Source organism: Protopterus annectens, chromosome 17.part0 (genome assembly GCF_019279795.1).
Source record: "Protopterus annectens isolate FY-2018-M chromosome 17.part0, PAN1.0, whole genome shotgun sequence".
In the NCBI taxonomy this organism is placed as follows: domain Eukaryota; kingdom Metazoa; phylum Chordata; order Ceratodontiformes; family Protopteridae; genus Protopterus; species Protopterus annectens.
The window spans coordinates 127,818,683-127,838,173 of NC_056751.1; the positions used below are offsets into that span (position 1 = coordinate 127,818,683).

General features: G+C 39.6%; 1 protein-coding gene across 1 annotated transcript in view; it reads right to left on the reverse strand.

The window, feature by feature from the left end:
• The window catches only part of YTHDC2 (YTH domain containing 2), a 1,963,388-nt gene that overhangs the window by 263,238 nt on the left and 1,680,659 nt on the right, over positions 1-19,491 (reverse strand). The window contains exon 29 of the mRNA XM_044059160.1: positions 11,471-11,657. Within this exon, the coding sequence (XP_043915095.1) occupies positions 11,471-11,657 (187 nt within the window). The remainder of the gene's footprint in view (positions 1-11,470; positions 11,658-19,491) is intronic.

Sequence of the window (19,491 nt, forward strand, 5' to 3'; positions counted from 1 at the left end):
CCGGACGTCAAACCCTCGTTGGTTAGATATGACCATAAATTAATCACTCCGGATATCCATATTTTGCTACCACCCCCGGTCAAAGAAACCACCGTGAAAAACTTTTCAAAAGTAAACTTCACATTACCTACGACCAAGGTGGGAAGTTTCAAAGCCCCCATGCTAAAGGATAATGCTGTCCAAGCTGCAAAATCCTTTATTAATGCACTCTACGGGCACCTACAAGAATGCATGGAGCATGCTATCCCAAACAAAACTAAGACTCACTCCTCCAAGAAAAGGAAACCAGTCTGGTGGACCCTTGCCATAAAAAAGCTATACAATAGGTGGAGGAAACTAGTACAGCAAAGAGTAAAATCCCAAGAAGGGAAGACATCCCTGATCAGTATCAGCAAGAAACTACGTTCCCTCATAAAATCATCCCAGGCTAGCTTCGAAAGAAAAACATGGACTCCAAAGATAACCACAAGGCATTCTTTAGCTATGTCAAGAATCTAAGTGGCAATTCGAAGATCTGCTTGGAGTTAGTGCAGAATGACACTGAACCGACCAATATAGCCAACATCCTGGCAGATAGGTTCAGTGCAAATTTCACCCCCTCTCATCCCCAAAAGGGCCCATAACTATACCAGAAGAATGTAGTGCCCCTGAAATCACAGACACTCAGGTTAAAACAGCCCTCTCCAAAGCCAAAAACACAGCATCAATGGGACCGGACGGTGTCCCAGGCTGTGTCCTACACAAAGCTCTTTAAGGAAATCATACATAGAAAAGGGACTTCACTTTAATAGTACAAAAGTAATATATAAAGCTATAAAAAAGTTTTAAAAGGTTATATAAAAACACTTTATATACTTTAAAAAATACCATGTTCTTGGTTTGTTAATTTAAAATATATCTACTGTTTGAAACTAATGTATTTATTAGATAATTTAATTTAATCAATACTATGTGTTAAAATTTCACCCTACACCTAACACTGTATCTTAAAATGCTGTTACTACCATCTAGTGGCCATTCTGAATAGTATCTATTGCTGTTCATAATTTAGCAGACCTTGGTTTTAGTAGAGGTTTAATAGTAATAAAATCATTCAAACCAGGAAGGTGGTCTGCTTGCAGGGTTACCTGCACCATAATTCTCTAAACTCAATCCTATCTTCCCAAGGACCACCCCTAATATTGGTTTGATCTGTTCTAAAATCATAAAACCATAACTAGCTCCTATACAGTTTTTAGAATGCTTAAAAAGTGCATTAGTTTCTTTTTTTTTTATAGAAATATCGTACATATGTTCATATATCCTTCTTTTAAGCATTCTTTCAGTCTTTCCAACGTAGAATGAACCACATTTTTTACACACAGCTAAGTATATTATTCCCCTGGTGTTACAATCATAATGTTCATTACTATAAATCCATCTTCCTCTACTTTCCAAATAATACTTTTCTGTGTTAAAAATATATGAACATTGTTTGCAACGACCACATTTAAAAGTGCCTTTTCTTCCTTTATTGGTTGTTCTTCCCCATTTATTTTCTAAAATAGCTTTCATACTGACTGAATTCTTATAGGTAATTTTTTGTGGGACAGTCCTTAGATTATCTAAATCAGAAATAGCCACAAAGGTTTGCCACTCTTTCAAGAAAATATTTTTAACATAATTGTTAATACCATTGTATTCTAAAAATAAAGGTTTGTCCATAGTTATCACCATCTCTTTCTTTCTTAACATCATAGGAGTTCTCCTTTTTATTTATAATGGGTTGAAATTTATTTTATCTCCCTTCCTCCACTTCTTTTCTTATTTGAGCTACATAAGTTGCAAGCAATGTTCATATATTTTTAACACAGAAAAGTATTATTTGGAAAGTAGAGGAAGATGGATTTATAGTAATGAACATTATGATTGTAACACCAGGGGAATAATATATTTAGCTGTGTGTAAAAAATGTGGTTCATTCTATGTTGGAAAGACTGAAAGAATTCTTAAAAGGAGGATATATGAACATATATGAACATATGTACGATATTTCTATAAAAAATTTCACGACTGTGTAATCACATGGTTGACTGGCAAAAACGGCGAACTACAACCTTCTGAATGCATAAAAGTGAAAGCACGAAAGTGAGTGGTTCTTGCAAAATTCATGGTCCACTTTAATGGCGATTTTAAAGCAAAATTTAAACAAGTTTGAATGTCAGAAAAGTTTTTTTTACCATATTCGACATATGGTAAAATGGCATTCAAATTTTCAGCCATTTGAGTTGATGTAACGACTCAAAAATATTGTCTTTCAATGATAGTAAACCATTAAAAATAACCATCTTGTTACTAATACAGCAAATTAGCAGTAAAAACACGTTGATAAATTCCTTGATAAATACTGCTTCTAGAAAGACTCATAACTGAAGTATCATCACATCACTCAGAAAACATCTTTCTTTATTAATTTCTCCAAGTCTTTTGGGTTTCTAATACCATGACAGGAATGGACCATATTCCTAAGTCAAAGTACAATTAAAGTTTATGAAATTAGTGTTGTTTCACTCTTTGACGTTAGCCAAAAGTGCTCTTCGGAGCACCCGCAATGTGCCCAGTAATGACTCCTCCGGCAATTCGTACGGCGTTACATGAATTTGTAATGTGTCTAAACACAACTGTAAATTGTTTTTTATAAGACCAGTTGCTCCTACTACTACTGGAAATCTCTGGGCATCTTTCTTCCACATGGCTCTCGTTCCTGCCTGCGGATCCAGGTATTTTATGACTTTGCATCTCTGTATGCAGGACACTGTAGTCACTGGGTGTGGCGATTTCAATGATCAATGCTACTTTTGTCTTCTTTTCTTGGACCACTATATCGTTTTTCTAGCATCTATCTTTGGAACTGTTCGAACTGTTGGTATTGGATGATCCTATGTGATATAAATTCATAATTTTCTAGGGATTCTTTGTGGCTCATATTTCCAGTGTTTTTCAGCCACTTTGATAACATAATATTTGCACAATCTCCTGTGCAACAGTCTTACCACATTATTATGCCTTTCAGTATACAGTCCCTCTACCATTACTGCCCGCAACCAGCAACAGGGTGTGTGTGACTGTTTCCAATTCAGTTTTACAAAACTTACATATGTCTGTTTCTCCCACATGTTCAATGGACTTTGTAAAGCAGCGTGTACGTAGCCCACTATCTTGGGGCTTCTATATGGCACTGCACATGTGCCAAAACAAAACCTTCTTAAAAACCTGCCTCCTCATAATCCTTTCTTCGTTCCATCACTATACTCATATAGCTGTTCCACTCCATCTTGCCATAAACAACTGTATGAGGTCTCACTCTGCTCGCTAAACCTCAGTTACTACAAACTAATAACATTTAGTCATATAACTCCACCACATTTAAATGTAAATAATTTTACACAATGTACAAGTGTATAAATGTATATAATACTTGAACTGTGAGATCATATCTTCAATGCAGTATGGCTGTATGTACTCTGTACTAGTGTTAATTTCTGATATTTTACTCTATTGTAACTGTATTTTACTGTATATTGTGTGTTATTTTTCTTGTATGCTTTTATGTGGAGCTTTTCTCCTCGGGTATCCACTGAAAATGGGCTCACCTATGGGCAGTGGACCTTCCCGGTAAACAAATGCAGTAAATAAATAAAGTAAAACACGAGCAGTACTGATATTCCATGCTTAAGGTGAAGTGGCACTTGAAGGGAATAAGAATCTCAGAAGAGATCATTTTTCACAAAATGCTTTATAAAGCTGCATTAAACTACCACTACACCTGATCACATAAATCTTCAAAATACCTATTCAGCATATAGGCACTTTCTTACAACTGCAATCCAAACTAAAAGCTGAGTTGCAAAGATGTTTTTATACCTGCATGCCACACTAAAAATACAGTACTTCAGCTAAGTTTTTAATTATGATATATATATCTGTATATATATATATATTTATATATGTATGTATGTATGTATATATATATATATATATATATATATATATATATATATATGTATGTATGTATATATATATATATATATATATATATATATATATATATATATTATAAAATTTAATGAGTATTATTATGCTATACATTATCAATGCATAAAATGCCTGCTCACTTGAACTTTTTACATTGTGTGCTGTCTATGGCTCAGCTCTTGAAACAAAATAGTCTTTGGACTGGTACTCTTATGCAATTTTCAACTGAATAAATAGTATATCATCATACACAACTACTACATTTGCCTCCTTTAATCTTTTTAGGTACCAACATTATCGTATTGCACCTTTATGATTACTGTTTAATTTCTTACTATGTTATTTCTATGAAGGTTATATCACATCAAATACAATATCACTGTCTGATTTAAGATGTCATGTTATTGCCAGGGGATACTATTGTATTTGTTCTTGCCAAATAGTTAGGGATATAGGTTCATAGAGTAGCGTGAAAAGGTCCCTGGAACAGTTAACATTCCTGGTTAACAAACTAAAAATAAAGTAAAATAAACATTATTGTTATTATTAAAATTTGTTTTGTTTACTGGGAAAATCCATCTGGGAACTGAAATGCCCATTTCAGCAGAGGCCCAGGGGGAAAAAAAGCTCTAAAACAGGAATAGAATTACATTTTTGACAATTCAAAAATAAAAGCGGTCGAGAAACATTATTTACAAAGTAATTCAAATCAAACTGTCAACAAACATTACTTACAAAGCATAAAACTAATAACAAATTAGTCAAAAGACTAAAAAACTGAAAAAAATAAAATAAAATACTTTTCGCAACCAAACTGATAAACTGGAATCCCATTTATTGCACAAAACTAACACAACTAAGCGCTTTCGCCTGTATAACATATATAGGCTTCTTCAGAGTTGTCTTAGCATAATTAAACACTGTTTAAATACCATCAATTAAAACTACCCCAACCAATCACAATAAGGGTGTAGTCTGCAACAGCAATTGAATACATACTTGTTCATGTAAATTCTAAAATTCACAAACTACATAAACTATTAAATAAAATTCATTACATTTTTTCCTTTTTCCTATTAAGGAATCAATTCCTGTCTTAATTTTAAAAATGGTTTTAAGGAAATAAAATTGTTCAAGCCAGGAGCTACTAGAGAATTTAAACGCAATTGCCAGTTAGATTCTTTTACTTCTAGGAGAGTTTTACCCCCCCCCCCTCACTCACTGTAAGTCACCTTGTCTATTATAAAAAAAATACATTTCTTAAAATTAGAACACTTGGTGGTATGCAGGAACAGAGCATTGTGAACTTCCTTGTTTTGTCCCTGTCTGTGCCAATTTAGTACTACTGGGGTGGGAGACTAAATATGTAGGGGATGGTCCCTTCTGGCACAGGATTCAAAGTTATTTGAGATTTTTGGATGACATTTTTATCCTGTGGGATGGGCCAGAGGATGAAATAGAACATTTTATGATATATTTGGATCAAACTACAGATTTTTTAAAATTCACTTATAATTATGATAGAAAAATAATTAATTATTTGGATACATTTATTTCTTATGATACACATGGATTGAGATCTGTTATTTATCGAAAGGACACCTTTTGTAATGGTATCTACATTTTCATAGTATCCATCCACTTAAACAAAAAAGTATTACTAACTGACAAGCGGTAAGAATAGCCTGTATGACATCACATCTTGATGATGTGAAAGTAGAGTTTGAAAAAATATCACTTATGTTTTAAGAGAGAGGGTACCCCTGAGCCTTGATAAATTAAGTTTTAGATGAGGTGTATGAAAAATGGGGTGCTGTATATAAGCCGTTGTTTGGTGAGGGATTAAGTGCCAATAGGGCTATAGATACAGGACAGAACAAGGAAGGTATATATGAAAGGGCTTGTGTACTGCAGTACGATTAGCTCTCAGATGAAATTAAAGGAGCATTTTGGTCTAATTGGAATATTTTCAGGACAAATCAAGATATTCTGAAAAAAGTGGGTACAACACCAAGATTTGTAAATAGTACAGGGTCTAATTTTAAAAAATTGCTTGAAAGCAAAATGGACTCAACACAGGTATTACTTTCAGGCACAAATTCTGTGGAATATGTGGTCAGTGTCCGCACATCAATAAAGAAAGGGCAGTTACACTGAAAAATAAATTACATAGCCAAGTTATATTCCAGAAAGGTAACTGTTTGACAATTAGAGTAGTATATTTGGCTATATGTACAGCATGTCTAGATTTCTATGTAGGCAAAACAGAAAGCCCTCTGAAGAACAGGATTTACGAACACCTCAATGATATTAAAAATAAACTTTATAATGCATTATATAGACATGCACAGGTTTGCCATAATTTTGATAAATTTATATTTGGTATATTAGAAGTCATTAGACTACAACCTAGAGATGGGAATTGGAAGAACAGGTTAAAGAAGAAAGAAAGTGAGTGTCAGTATAAGTTGGCTGCCATGTTCCCTCCAGGTTTAAATGACTCTATATTTATTGCACCTTTATTATAGAATATAGCAAACGATATATAATGTATTGTGCACTATCACGTTTCAGTGGGTTACACATTTAATGCTGCTATAGTGATTCATATTTTTTTTATAATGAATGACTTTAATAATGCAACTATTCTTGGATTTGTGGCTTTAAAATTTGATATTTTTAATTGATTGTTCAGTCATGTGATTGCTACATCATTAATTGTTTGGGGTATTTAAATGGTTTAGTTTTTCTAGTGCATATATTCTGACAAAGTCCCTTCTGTTACGAGACGAAAATGCTAAATATTTTTGTTCGTTTCAATGAAATATTTAATCCGAAGCTAGTGGTGTGCGTTTCTGGTGCCAATTTTATTTTTATTTCATAGTTTTAATCATTTTCATAGTTTTACCAATACTGAATACTTCTTTGTATAAGACTAACTGGATGATGTGTATTATTTAATTACTGTATTTTGCTTGTATTTCTGTGTAGCTTTTCTCCCCGGGCCTCCACTGAAAATGGGCTTTCTGGCCCAGCTGGACTTTCCTCGTAAACAAATGTTATTGTTCGTCTTTTCGTCTTTTCCCAGTTAGGGGTCGCCACAGCAGAACTCCAGTCCGCTAATGATTGGCAGTAGATTTTTATGGTGCCGAGTCGCCAGCCCGACGCCCAACCTTCAACGAAGTCACGCCCATTCACGCATGTCTTTCGAACACCACTCGACTGCGGGGAGGACATGCAGACTCCACAAAGAAGGCACACTAACCAGGAATCGAACAGGAGAACCTCTTGCTGTGAGGCAACAATGCTACCGCTGCACCACCGCGGCTTTCTTGGTAAACAAATGTAAAATAAATAAATCTCTTCCCAATCATTTCTTACCTTCGCTGTTTGATTCTTAAAGATATCAGACAATTATCACTTTTTTAACAGCAGCTTCTATTTTAGATTCTACCAAAAACTGTACCAGTGCTGGTCTTTCCCCCTATTCCTTTCTCTTTGCCTATACACCAATATCAATCCTTGATAAGGAAGGGAATCTCTAGCAGTCTAAATAAATTCTTGGCCTCTTTCCACTGTATTACCTTTTCTGCTCTAAATTTGCTCCCAATACCTTGAATCCCTTTTGCCAGTTTTACCCAGTAAACTCCAGCCCTCTCTTGCCTATTGTCTGGATCCCTAATTACAGTCACCCCTAACGGCAGAAGCTCCTTTCTCCATGATCTGCATTCAACATCCCAGTGTCTACTTGTTTCTTGAGGCCCCCCCCCCACCGTTTCATCATCATCCCTTTTCACTTTGAAGTACAACTTTCTGCGTGTGCTATGTATAAGGAGCTGTAGCTGTGTAGCTCTAAAATAACCCTTTAAAACAGGTAATCCCAAACCACCTTGGTCTAGTGGAAGGATCAGCTTATCCCACTTGACTCTTGCTGTATTCCCCTTCCAGATAAAAGCCTTCAACTCTATTAATTGCTAGCAACAATTTCTCTACTGGTTGATAAAAATATGACCTGTGTGTAAAACTAAAGGGATTAAAATATTCTGACTGCTTGATTCTTGGTATCCATAAAGCAGAGCTTCCAATTTCTCAGTTTTTGTATTATCTTTTGTTTAGTCTCTACTCACATGTCTTTAGCTGCCAAAACAGAATTATTTTTAATCCATACTCCTAAATACTTCATTTTATCATGTCCCCATAAATATGGGTATTGCTGAAAACAATGTGTGTTGGTATATAGTTTACAGTTATTACCTTTGTTTTATCTTCATTATTTTGTATCCTGAAAAGACTTGAAACTGTCTCAAAATGTTCCACTACATTGAAATGGCATTTAATGGCTTTATTGGGTATAAAATAAAATCATGTGCCTATAAAGCCAGCTTCTCTTGGCTAACATACCAGTTATATCCTTTAATTTCTGAGTCACCTACTTTCTTCATCAATGGTTCTAAATATAATGTAAATAAAGGGAAAGAGGACACCCCTACCTGGTTCCTCTGCTTAAATTGAACTTATCAGGCAGGAACCCACCCCACTTAAATTTTCACCTCCGATCCCTCATATATCCTCCTAATCAACCTTACAATTTTATCAGGGAATGTAAATGCTTCCAGTGCCCTGCTTATGAAATCCCAGCTTACTCTGTTGAATGCTTCTTTGAATTAAGGCCCACCAACAACAGCAGTATTTTCTTACATTCTGTTTCCCTCTGGATCATCATCTTTCTATTAATGTTGTCAAATGCTTACCTCCCCCTCTACAAATCCACAATGACCTATACCTATCAATGCTGGCATCACCTCTGCTATTCTTTTAGTCATTATACACATAAACCCTTCATAATCATGATTTAGAACTGAAATGGTCCTGTATGAAGGTGGATCTAATGGGTTGTTACCACATTTAGGTATTACATCCACCACTGCTTTCTTCCAGGTTGTTTTTGTTTGAGTTAAGTACAGTACTGGATATGCAGTTTATGTTTCAATTATCTGCAATGTCCCTGCTGATTTCAGATAGAAAAGGTTTTGGGCGAGTTTTTAGTCTAGTTTGTTTAAATTTTGCCAAGATGTTTTTTTGGGTTTTTTTTTCCGTGTGTGTGTGTTCTTGTTTGTGAAGCAGTTGTTCTTTTTTATCATAACAAACTCGTAACTTTGTGTGTTTTTTATTAGACACCAATATCTATCTAGGCAGGACTGGGTCCTAATTTTGTGCCATTGTTTCCAGGCTTTTTCTCTCTCTCATAAGTTAAGTTTGATGCATTAGCCATGTGGCAGAATTTATTTTCACTCTTTTATGCCTTAGTGGGGCTTGTTGGAACAGTATGGTTAAGGAAGAATTAGTGACATTAGAGATAGCTTCACCTAGAGGCAGATATTTGAAGGGTTACCAGTCATGCTGTTTACGTGTGTCATTAAATATGGATTTATCAAAATTGGTCAAGTTTCAAATAGAGTTGAAGGACAGTGGTTGGGGGAGGGGAGGCTTGTGGTATTCTCTGTTGAAGTAGGTGGGATGACAATCACTGAGAGAGTCTAGGAGAGTGCTAGCTAGTTTAATTTTTTCAAGGTTGGTTGAGAGTATGCAGTCCAGTATGGGCTTTCTTTTTTGGATATTTTGTCAAATCAGGTTGGTTGTTGGATCAGCAGTCCAGTATGGATTTTTTTGGATACTTCGTCAAATCAGGTTGTTTGTTGGATCAGCCGAGTGAAATGAAAGGGGTTAATATGGGGGTTGCACAAGTGCATTTGTTAGAAGTTTAATTTGTGTTATGGTCACCAAGCAGGATGGCTTCTTGGTTGAAAGTAGATAAGAAGCCAAGTACATTTTTGGGTGGGGGGGTGATGCAAGCGGTTACAATGACTGTGGATTTCTGACTGTTTAGGTGGAGTCTAGCTATTAGTATGTCTCCAGTGCTGTATTATGGAACAGTTAGAAGGTGGGTATGGATTTATAAGGTAGCTTGAAAGATGATGGTCATGCTCTCAGCCCATTTACCTATTTGGTCTTTCCTACTGAGAGTGTAACTGGGAGTAATGATTTTTTTATCTTTAATATCGGGTCTTAACCAGGTTTTAGAGATAACTTGGATGTGAGCTTGAGAGAATTTAATCCATGCATTGAAGGTCTAATATCTTACTGCACATGTTGAGGTTATATACTTTTAGGCTGGAGATAAACTGGGGTTTGTTGGGTTTACAGGATTGTTGAGAGGAGAGTATTTATGCAGATGATTTATGTGAGGCTACTGTTGGGCTAGGGATGGGGTGTAAATCTCTGCTGTCTATTAAGTTTATTGGGGTGGTTAGTAGAGTTTTTGAGTTTATGAAGTAGTAGTGTTGGTACTTTTTTTTGCACCAGAGCGTGGGGTTTTGTGTTTGGTGTATGTTAGCAATGTACATTTTTTGAGTAGGATTTTGGTTATGCTGAAGAGGGATGACCAGATTAGGGAGTTTTATCTGTGGACAAGGTGGGGGGTGGGAGTATGTTTTTGTGTAGGACTTGGCTTTAGAGTAGGTAGGGCATGAGTCATATGTAGTTAAATGGTCTAGGATAGTTAAAGTTCTTAGTAGGGGAAGCTGATGTACACTCATGATGGATGTAATAGTTGTATAGAAGAGTATAGAAAAGAAATGGAAGAAAGAAAACTACAAAAAATAATGGGATGCAGCTATTAGGTAAGAGGGTCGATAAGAGAAGGATGGGAAAAACACGGTTTTCTGATTTGCAATTAATTGGTTGGCTATATTGGCTGGTATGGGTAGAGAAGTATCAGGTTATATGTTTTGGCCAACAGAGTTTATAATATGGGGTTGGGGTGGGTCAGGTGACATACTTTGGTCAATAAATTTTATGATCTATTGGTGCTTGGGGAGTGTAGTGAAGCAGCTTGTAATGTGGTTGAGCAGAGAAGAGCTAGTCCCCAGAGGAAAAAAAGTCAGGTCCTGAGCTATGGTAGTGTACAAAACATTGTTTATTCATCAGTAGTTTAATCAAAATCCAGTGTTAAATATTTCTTATTCTGTGGGTTGCATTTATCAGGCAAAACACATGGTTGTTGCTTGGTATGTTTCCACAGAGCTGCATAGTTTTATGGAGAAAAAGATCAAACTTCAGTATATGTCTTGAGGATAACCAATGAAAATAGCTGCAAGGGCCAGCTGCTCAACTGAAGACAAGGCAACTTATTACAAGATACAGCAGAAATTGTGACAAGCTCTTAATGCACAAAGTATTTCCACTAAATCTTATCTCAGTGCAATGCATGACATTACAATGATGGAACGGCCAGGAGATTAACTATTTGATGTTAAAAAGAAAGAAGCAAGCAATTTGCACAGCACATAACATCACTTAATTTGGAGGCTAAGGGATATAAAATGGAAATGCTTATACTACTGAACTAATGTTGAAAAAAAATGTATATGTAGCCACCTATGCCATTGCTACTTACCTTACCAGAAGATGGAAGAGACGGACTGGCACATGGGCTAGGGTAGTTGCTGCTGTCTGTTGATTTCACAGATGACTGATCAGACCTATCGTCGGTACTTCTTTTAGGATGCAAAATGCTTCTTTCTTTGTATCTCAGTAGCTGTGGCTGCTGGTGATATGCAGGAGATGGAGACTTTACAGAAGTCCTGCAAAGGAAAAGCAACACACAGAAAATCATAAAAGCATAAACACACTGCAAATGCTCTTTCTCAGCATTTAACTCAAAGCACTGAATTTCCATGTACTACTTATCTAGTTAAGGACCGCTTCTTTTGTTTTGTCATCTGAAATGATTCCACTTATCTTCTACTTTAAGAACCATGTATTAGAAACTATATTGTAGTTTACTGAGGGGAGCAATAACATTTTATTTCTTCCACAGTTTACAGTACACAGCAGCACTACAAGGTATTTCTACACTTGTTAAAGCAACAATAATCAAAGTCCAATTAATACACTGAACAGCTGTGCATCAAAAACATGCAAGTTATTCTTCAGGTTTCTTGACCTTAGAGCTAGTCACTGTAACTTAGAGGGTGCAATGTACAACAGTTGAGTTTATTGGTCTTGGAAGAATGGAGAGTCTTTTGTTACATAATGTCCCATATCCGATCAGCATTTTATTACAAGCCATTTCTTTTAAAGTGTAGTTACTTTTCTATAGTCCATTATACTCTCTCCACTAGCCATGCTCTATGGCAGATGCAAAATTTTCAACATAGGAAAAAATGTGTGTGTGTGTGGGGGGGGGGGGGGGGGGGTTGGGGGACAAATGATAAACCAGCGAGAGAGTCTCTTCACATAATGAAGTCTGAAGCTCTTCTCTTTGAACGCCTTGGTTCCAATCAAATGTTTACACTTGGCTGTACAAGACTTCGACAAACTCCTGGCAAGGGACAATCCATGTAGCAATGAATAGCTAAAACTCCCAAATCCTTCTTATGCTTACTTTTGTTTTGCTGAACATCACTAACACTACTACATTCTGTTGCACACTTATTAGTTTTTCCTCTGAGAAGGAGGGGGAAAAAAGATGTTTTGCCGTTGATTTAGAAAATACAAGGATAAAAATGTCCAAGCTTGAGGCCCACCTGTCTTTCAAACACATCAGCATCTTCACAATTACAGAAGAATGGCTTCAATGTTTGGATACCACTCCCTCAATACCAGAGTTCCTAGCCTATTACTAGTTTAACCCCCCTCCCCGCCCCCGAGCTGTTGGAGTATATCTGTGTTTATCTATGACTAGGTCTACAAGAGGGTAGTGAGACCAGCTATGTTATATGGGTTGGAGACAGTGACATTGACAAAAAGGCAGGAGTCAGAGCTGGATGTGGCAGAGTTAAAAATGTTAAGATTTGCAATCGGTGTGACTAGGATGGATAGGATTAGGAATCAGTATATTAGAGGGTCAGCTCATGTTGGACAGTTTGGAGACAAAGCAAGAGAGACAAGATTGCGTTGGTTTGGACATGTGCTGAGGAGGGATGATGGGTATATTGGGAAAAAGATGCTAAGGATGGAGCTGCCAGGTAAGAGGAAAAGAGGAAGGCCTAAGATAAGGTTTATGGACGTGGTGAGAGAGGACATGCAGGTGGTTGGTGTGACAGAGCAAGATGCAGGGGATAGGAAGAAATGGAAAGAGATGATCCGCTGTGGCGACCCCTAACGGGAAAAGCCGAAAGATGATGATGATGATGATCTATGACTATATCTTCTGTCATCGGATTCTATATGACACCAAGTTAGAACTCTTCGAGGTCACAGTCACTTTAAACAAAGCTATCATGTTGTAGTTAAGTATAGGTCCCTGTTAATGTCCCCTGCTGACCACAAAATATAACTAAATCAATTTAATATTATTCACATTAAACCCAATAGCTACTCTTATCTAACTTCATCTACCTGGCTATTAATTGGCAGTCCTATACAATTAATAACAAGTATTCGCAATGTCTCCTAAACCATAATTCAACTCCTTAGACCAAAAAAGAAATTATGTACTCACCATAATGTTCCATGTGAGTTGTTCATCTCGCCTTCATTCTTACTGATGGGTTCAGAGCCAATCCTTGGTTCTGACTTGGCCAACTGACTGCAAAAGCTCGAGGCCAACTCCCTACCCCATGATGCACCCTGGGCTTCCCTCAGATCTTGTTTGCTGCCAACAAGATACATACCACTACTAATATGTTACTGTTAGAAACTGGATAAGAGACAATAAAACCATGACATAAATGAAATCTCGGTCCTCAAGAAGCCTGGACGGGAGCTGGAGGGTGGGACGTAAGAATGAAGACAAGATGAACAACTCACATGGAACATTATGGTGAGTACATAACTTCTTTTTATGAAGTTGTTCTATCTCGCCGTTCATTCTTACTGATGGGTAGTGTCCCAAGCAACATCTTTCTGGGGTGGCTCACGGGAGAATGTTCTTTAAGACAGTGGAACCAAAGGAAACCCTGTCCCTGGAGGCCTTGGCTACTTTGTAATGAGTGATGAAGGTATGAGGCCTTGACCAAGTAGCTGCTGCACAACTAGTATCTAATGGTAATTTAGCCGTAAAGGCTGATGAAGTACATACACCTGTGGTAGAGTGGGCCTTTATCTTCTGTTGTAATGGTGTATTCACTGAATTGTAAGTGAAGGAAATACAATCCGATAACCATTTTGATAAAGTGGTTTTCGCCACTGGAGCACCTTTTCTAGACTCTGAAAAGGAGACAAAGAGCTGATCTGTTTTCCTGAAATGTTTGGTCCTGTCTAAATAGAATCGAAGTTGTCTGTGAGCATCAAGTTTGTGCAGCATATGTTCCATCTTAGTGTATTTAGGGAAAAATATGGGCAATTTAATAGATTGGTTGAGATTTGTCTCTGAGCAAACTTTAGGTACAAATGATGGATTAATTCTGAGTGAGACTCTGTCATTACGGAAAATCAAATGAGGGGTCTAACGGATAAGGCCTGTAACTCTGAAACCCTCCGAGCAGAAGTAATAGCTATTAAAATATGGTTTTCCATGACAGATCTTTCAAGTCACAAGATGAGGCTGGTTCAAAAGGGGGTAGGATTATTCAGGAAAGAACAAAATTTAGATTCCATGGCATAGCTGGAGCTTTGATGGGTGGTCTCAAATGAACAGTACCCTTGAGAAAGGCTTTGCAGAGTCTATGTGACATGATATTAGACCCCTGGTCACCAAGATGAAAGTTAGAAATTGCTGCCAATTGAACTCTAATGGTTGTTGTTGTTGCCCTTTCATTGAAAAGTTTAGTCAAAAACTCTAGAATGGTGACACTGAAGCCAGATAAAGCTCAATATTGTTCCGACACACCCATATAGAAAACCTTTTCCATTTACTACGAAATAACCTCCTGGTAGATAATTTATGAGAGGATGTTAAAATATGCTGAGCCACAGCTGAAAGATTTTGAAGCCTGGCTATGTTGGGAATGGGAGCTGCCAAGCTGTCAGTCTGAGGGACTGAAGAGAAGGATGGACAGCCCCTGATGAATGAGTCATGAGATATGGCACTGGGTCCAGAATCCAAGGATTTTCCAATAGATGTGGCTGCAGGAAGGGGAACCAAATTTGACGAGGCCAGTAAGGGGCTATTAGAATGATGGTCCTTCCCAGAGCCTTGGCTTTCTGTAAAACTTTGGGTATCAGAGGAAAGCATAAAGGAGATCCAGGGGCCAATTGTGTACAACTGCATTCCTTGGGGCATCGCCTGGAGGGGGAATTAGGGCTATGTAGCTGCTGCATTTCGTGTTTGTTGCAGTTGCAAAGAGATCGCAGCAAGGCTGGCACCATCTGTGGAATATCCTTTCCGCTACTTCTTCCTTTAGGGACCACTCGTGAGGCAATAGAATTGCCCTGCTCAGTTTGTCTGCTATCACACTGGATCTCCCGGGGATGTGCATTGCTACCAGAAAGCCCTGGGTGGAAGTTGCCCATTACCATAGTCTTGGGGCCTCTCGACATAGGGGATAAGATGTGGTTCCTCCTTGTTTGCTTATGTACCAGACCACTGACATATTGTCTGTCTGAACTGCAATAGTTCCCAGAGGGAGAGAGTCTTGAAAGGACTGCAACGCTAGAAGTACCACTCTCATCTCCAGGACACTGATATGAAAATGAGCCTCGTAACTCTTCCACATGCCTTGGGCTATTCTTCCCTGATAATGCCCCCCTCACCCTATCAGGGAGGCATCCGTGGCTATGGGAGTGGGTAGAACAAAAGGGCGACCTAGAGTTGCTTGGTGAGATGTCAGCCACCACTGAAGGTCCTTCTTGCAGGAATTCGTTATCAGGATTTTGTGTGACATCGGGAGTTCTTGAAAAGACCATTGCGTGAACAGGAGCCATTGCAGTACACGCATATGCATCCAACCTAAAGGAATCGCAGTGCCGCGATTGCCCCTAACAATTTGAGTACCATTGAAACTGGGTTTTTTTCTCTCGGGAGCAGGTCCAGGACCCGTTTTCATAGGACACAGACTCTTTCTGGTGGAAGGTTTAATGTCATGGTAATGGTATTTAGCTCTGCTCCTATAAAAACAGTATGTTGCGATGGCGACAAGAAAGATTTTTCTGAATTTATAATAATCCCCAACTGACTGCAGAGGTTCAAAGTTGTGTACCTTGCTTGTATGAGTTGATGCCTGGTGGTGGCAGTGAGGAGGCAGTCGTCTAGGTATGGAAACACCTTGAATTCCAAACGTCTCAGCTGAGCCATGACTACTACCATGCATTTGGTGAACACTCTGGGGGCTGTAGTGAGACCAAAGGTCAGAGCGCGAAATTGATAATGACTGCCCCCAGCCAGAAGCGCAGATGATCTCTGTCTGGCCTGTCCATTTTTATCTGGTAGCATGCATGCTGGAGAGCTATCGAGCACATCCAATTGTCTTTCCCTAAAAAGGGAAGTACTGACTGTGGCGTGACCATCTAGAATTTTGCCTTTCTTACCGACTTGTTTAGCCTGCTGAGATCCAAAATGGGCCTCCAGTCCTGTTTTCTTTGGAACTAAAAAGAACCTTGAGTAAGTCCCGGATCCTCTATGGTCTGCTGGGACTGGCTGGATGACTCTTTTTCCAGCAACCTTTGAATTTCTGTGGCTGCTTGTTCCCTGTGACTGAGTGGAACGTCTGAGATCTTTCATATAAGGGGGGAGTGGCAAAGCGAATCGAGTAACCTCTGGATATGATGCTTTGTACCCAGCTGTCTTTTGTTATTTTTAGCCAGGCATCTGGGTACAAAGAGATGTATCCCCATCTGCCTCCAGAGATAGACAGGCGGGCCTCCTCTCAGGAGCGCTGACAGTGCTTGCCAAAGAACTGGTCTCTGTCGCCCTGATTCTGCAGACCCCCTCTGTTGTGTGGGCGGCATCTTCATTGTTAACCCGCCTCTGCCTCTCGAGGGGGGTTCACCACGAGTGTCCTGTAAAGCTCCTTGAGTTTTACAGAACCACATCTTCCCTTCCCTCTGACCTCTGGGGTAAGGTCTGGTAGGTGTGGAAAAATGGACACCAACAGCAGAGAGAGTCGTTCCATCCTGCTCACTCCTGGTAAGCATTTCCTTCACTTTGGTTCGAAAAAGGGACAAGCCATCAAAAGGGGTGTTAATAAAGGATGACAAAGAGCTCCGCAAAGGAACATAAGCGCATGCAGGAATGTCTCCTAAGAGCAATTCCTATACCCGCTGCCCTACTTGTTCCATCAGCTGCATACGAGACCAGACACATGGAAGAGTTTACAAGAGAATTAAGGGTAGTGATCTGAGAATTTACTTTCTCTGAGACCCCCGCAGCTACTGAACCCTGTAGAGTATCTCCTAGTTCTTTCAGGAGATCCCTTTGCAATCTTGTAAAGTGCATTAGTTCAGTGATCGGAGAGCAAAAGTCACTGAACTAAACATGCACTTACCATATCTGTCCATGATCCTAGAATCCTTATTAGGAGGCTGGACAGATGTAGACGTTTCTGACAGTTCCTTCTTGGTGGCTGCCGCCACCACCATAGCATCAACAGGCACTCCTTTGGTCAGGAAGGACTTGTCCTGGGGAGAAGTTATAAATTTATTATGCTTCCTAGGGACAGGCTCCATGGTATCCTGGGACTCCCACCCCTTCGAGAGATTAGCTCAATCAGCTCATCAAAGGGTGCAGACACCCAAGTGGTGGAGGGCTGAGACCCAAAAGCCTTCAGGAGGGCTGACTCATCATCAGTAGGGTTAATGGACTTCCAGCCACCCCTCTGCTTAAGAATTTACAGGACATCTGCAAAGGAAATATCCTCCGAGGGGGACCGTGGGGACCCTTCTGACTCATCTAAGTAAGTGCCAAAGTGACGGATTCCTGTGGGAAGTCCAGATGCTTCCTCTTGAAAAGTCTCTTCCTGGGAACCTCTTCAGTGGGAACTTCTGGAGAGGTCTCGTAAGAGCAGGGCTCACCCACTGGGGCTTCCTGGGGCTCAGGGTCTCTATGCTTTAGACAGATGTGTGATGTAGAGGTAGACACCGGTGTTTTGGGGGAAGGAGCTGCTGGTTCTGATGGTGTGGTTGTCGGCGTGGACAACACCCTCCTCATAGCAGTGAAGGCACCTCGGTCCCAACGTTAAGAAACACCCCCCCCCCCCCGATCCGAAGATGTGGAAGATTCCCTCGGTGTCAGAACAGAGGCCTCCAAGCCCGAGGTTGGAGCCGAGCTCACCAGAGCCAAGACCCCAAGCGGCAAAGTCGGAACCAAAAAATCAGTCCGACTATCCTCCCTGGACCCAACCAATGAGCGTCGGCCCCTAGACCTTTCGGTTGGCACCAAAGATGTCAGGGTAGTCGGGACCAAAAAGCCTGAAGTAGGTGTTGGACCAGAAGGCTCCACAATCATCAGCTCTGAGCACTTCGGCTCAGAAACTACGAGACAGATTAGAGGGGGAAGAGAAAACGGTGGGGGGGGGGGTTTGTCAGTTCTGAAGTCCCAGGGAATGGCCCCGATAAAAGCTTGCAAGCCTATGCACCATACGGGCAGCGCCACCTAATTGGGTTTAAACTATTCCTGGCTCCACAAAGTATGCTCTTCACATTTTCCCTTAGAACTGCTCTATCTCTCAATTTAAACACCATATTCTCATTCTAAGGCCCTTCACTGGTCCAGTTAAGTAATCCTACAAGTTAGCACTATTAAACCATAAGCACTACTTACTCTTATACTCTCTACGATTACCCTGTCCTCTATTGGTCCATCTTAAATTCAGTTTCCCTATATTACTCTAGCATGTCCAAAGGTCAGTCAATGGTTTCCTCTCCAGTCCAGCTGGTGAATCTGGGAATTTTGAGGCAATGTTACAACTGTCTCATGTACACGGACAACCCTCTCCTCCTCCAAACAGGTTCAAATATATGTAAGAGATGCAACAATTTAGCCAAATTGGAGGCTGAGCTCTCTCATCTCAAAACTGGTATAACCAGTCAGGAGGAGCCAAGGTAACCTCACACAACACAATTGCAGTATCACATAGTCCCACCACATCAGCGAACCAAACACATAAATAAACAAAAACATACTCGGAGGCTCTAAATAAAAATCTACCTAAGCAACAGACACCTCCAAAGCAGACATCCAAGCAAACGCTACCTCAAAACAAAACACGCACAACACATAGCCCACAAAGTCAGTGTGCCAAGCAGCCACAGCCCTTAAGGCTGAATAACACACCTGATACTCTTGTAATAGGTGACTCTATTGTCAGACACACTGACGTCCCGCTCACCAGGCTGAATAAAGAGAAGGTCACTGTGAGCTGCCTGTCGGGTGCCAGGATCCGCCACATAACGCAAGCACTCAGGTCACTCCAAAGCAAATACAAATATGACTCAGTCATTGTACATGCTGGTGTGAATGACCTGAGACGTACCTCCCTGGACTACATGAAAAGAGACATAGAGGAGCTCTCTGATCATGTAGCCCAGGCTGGTATG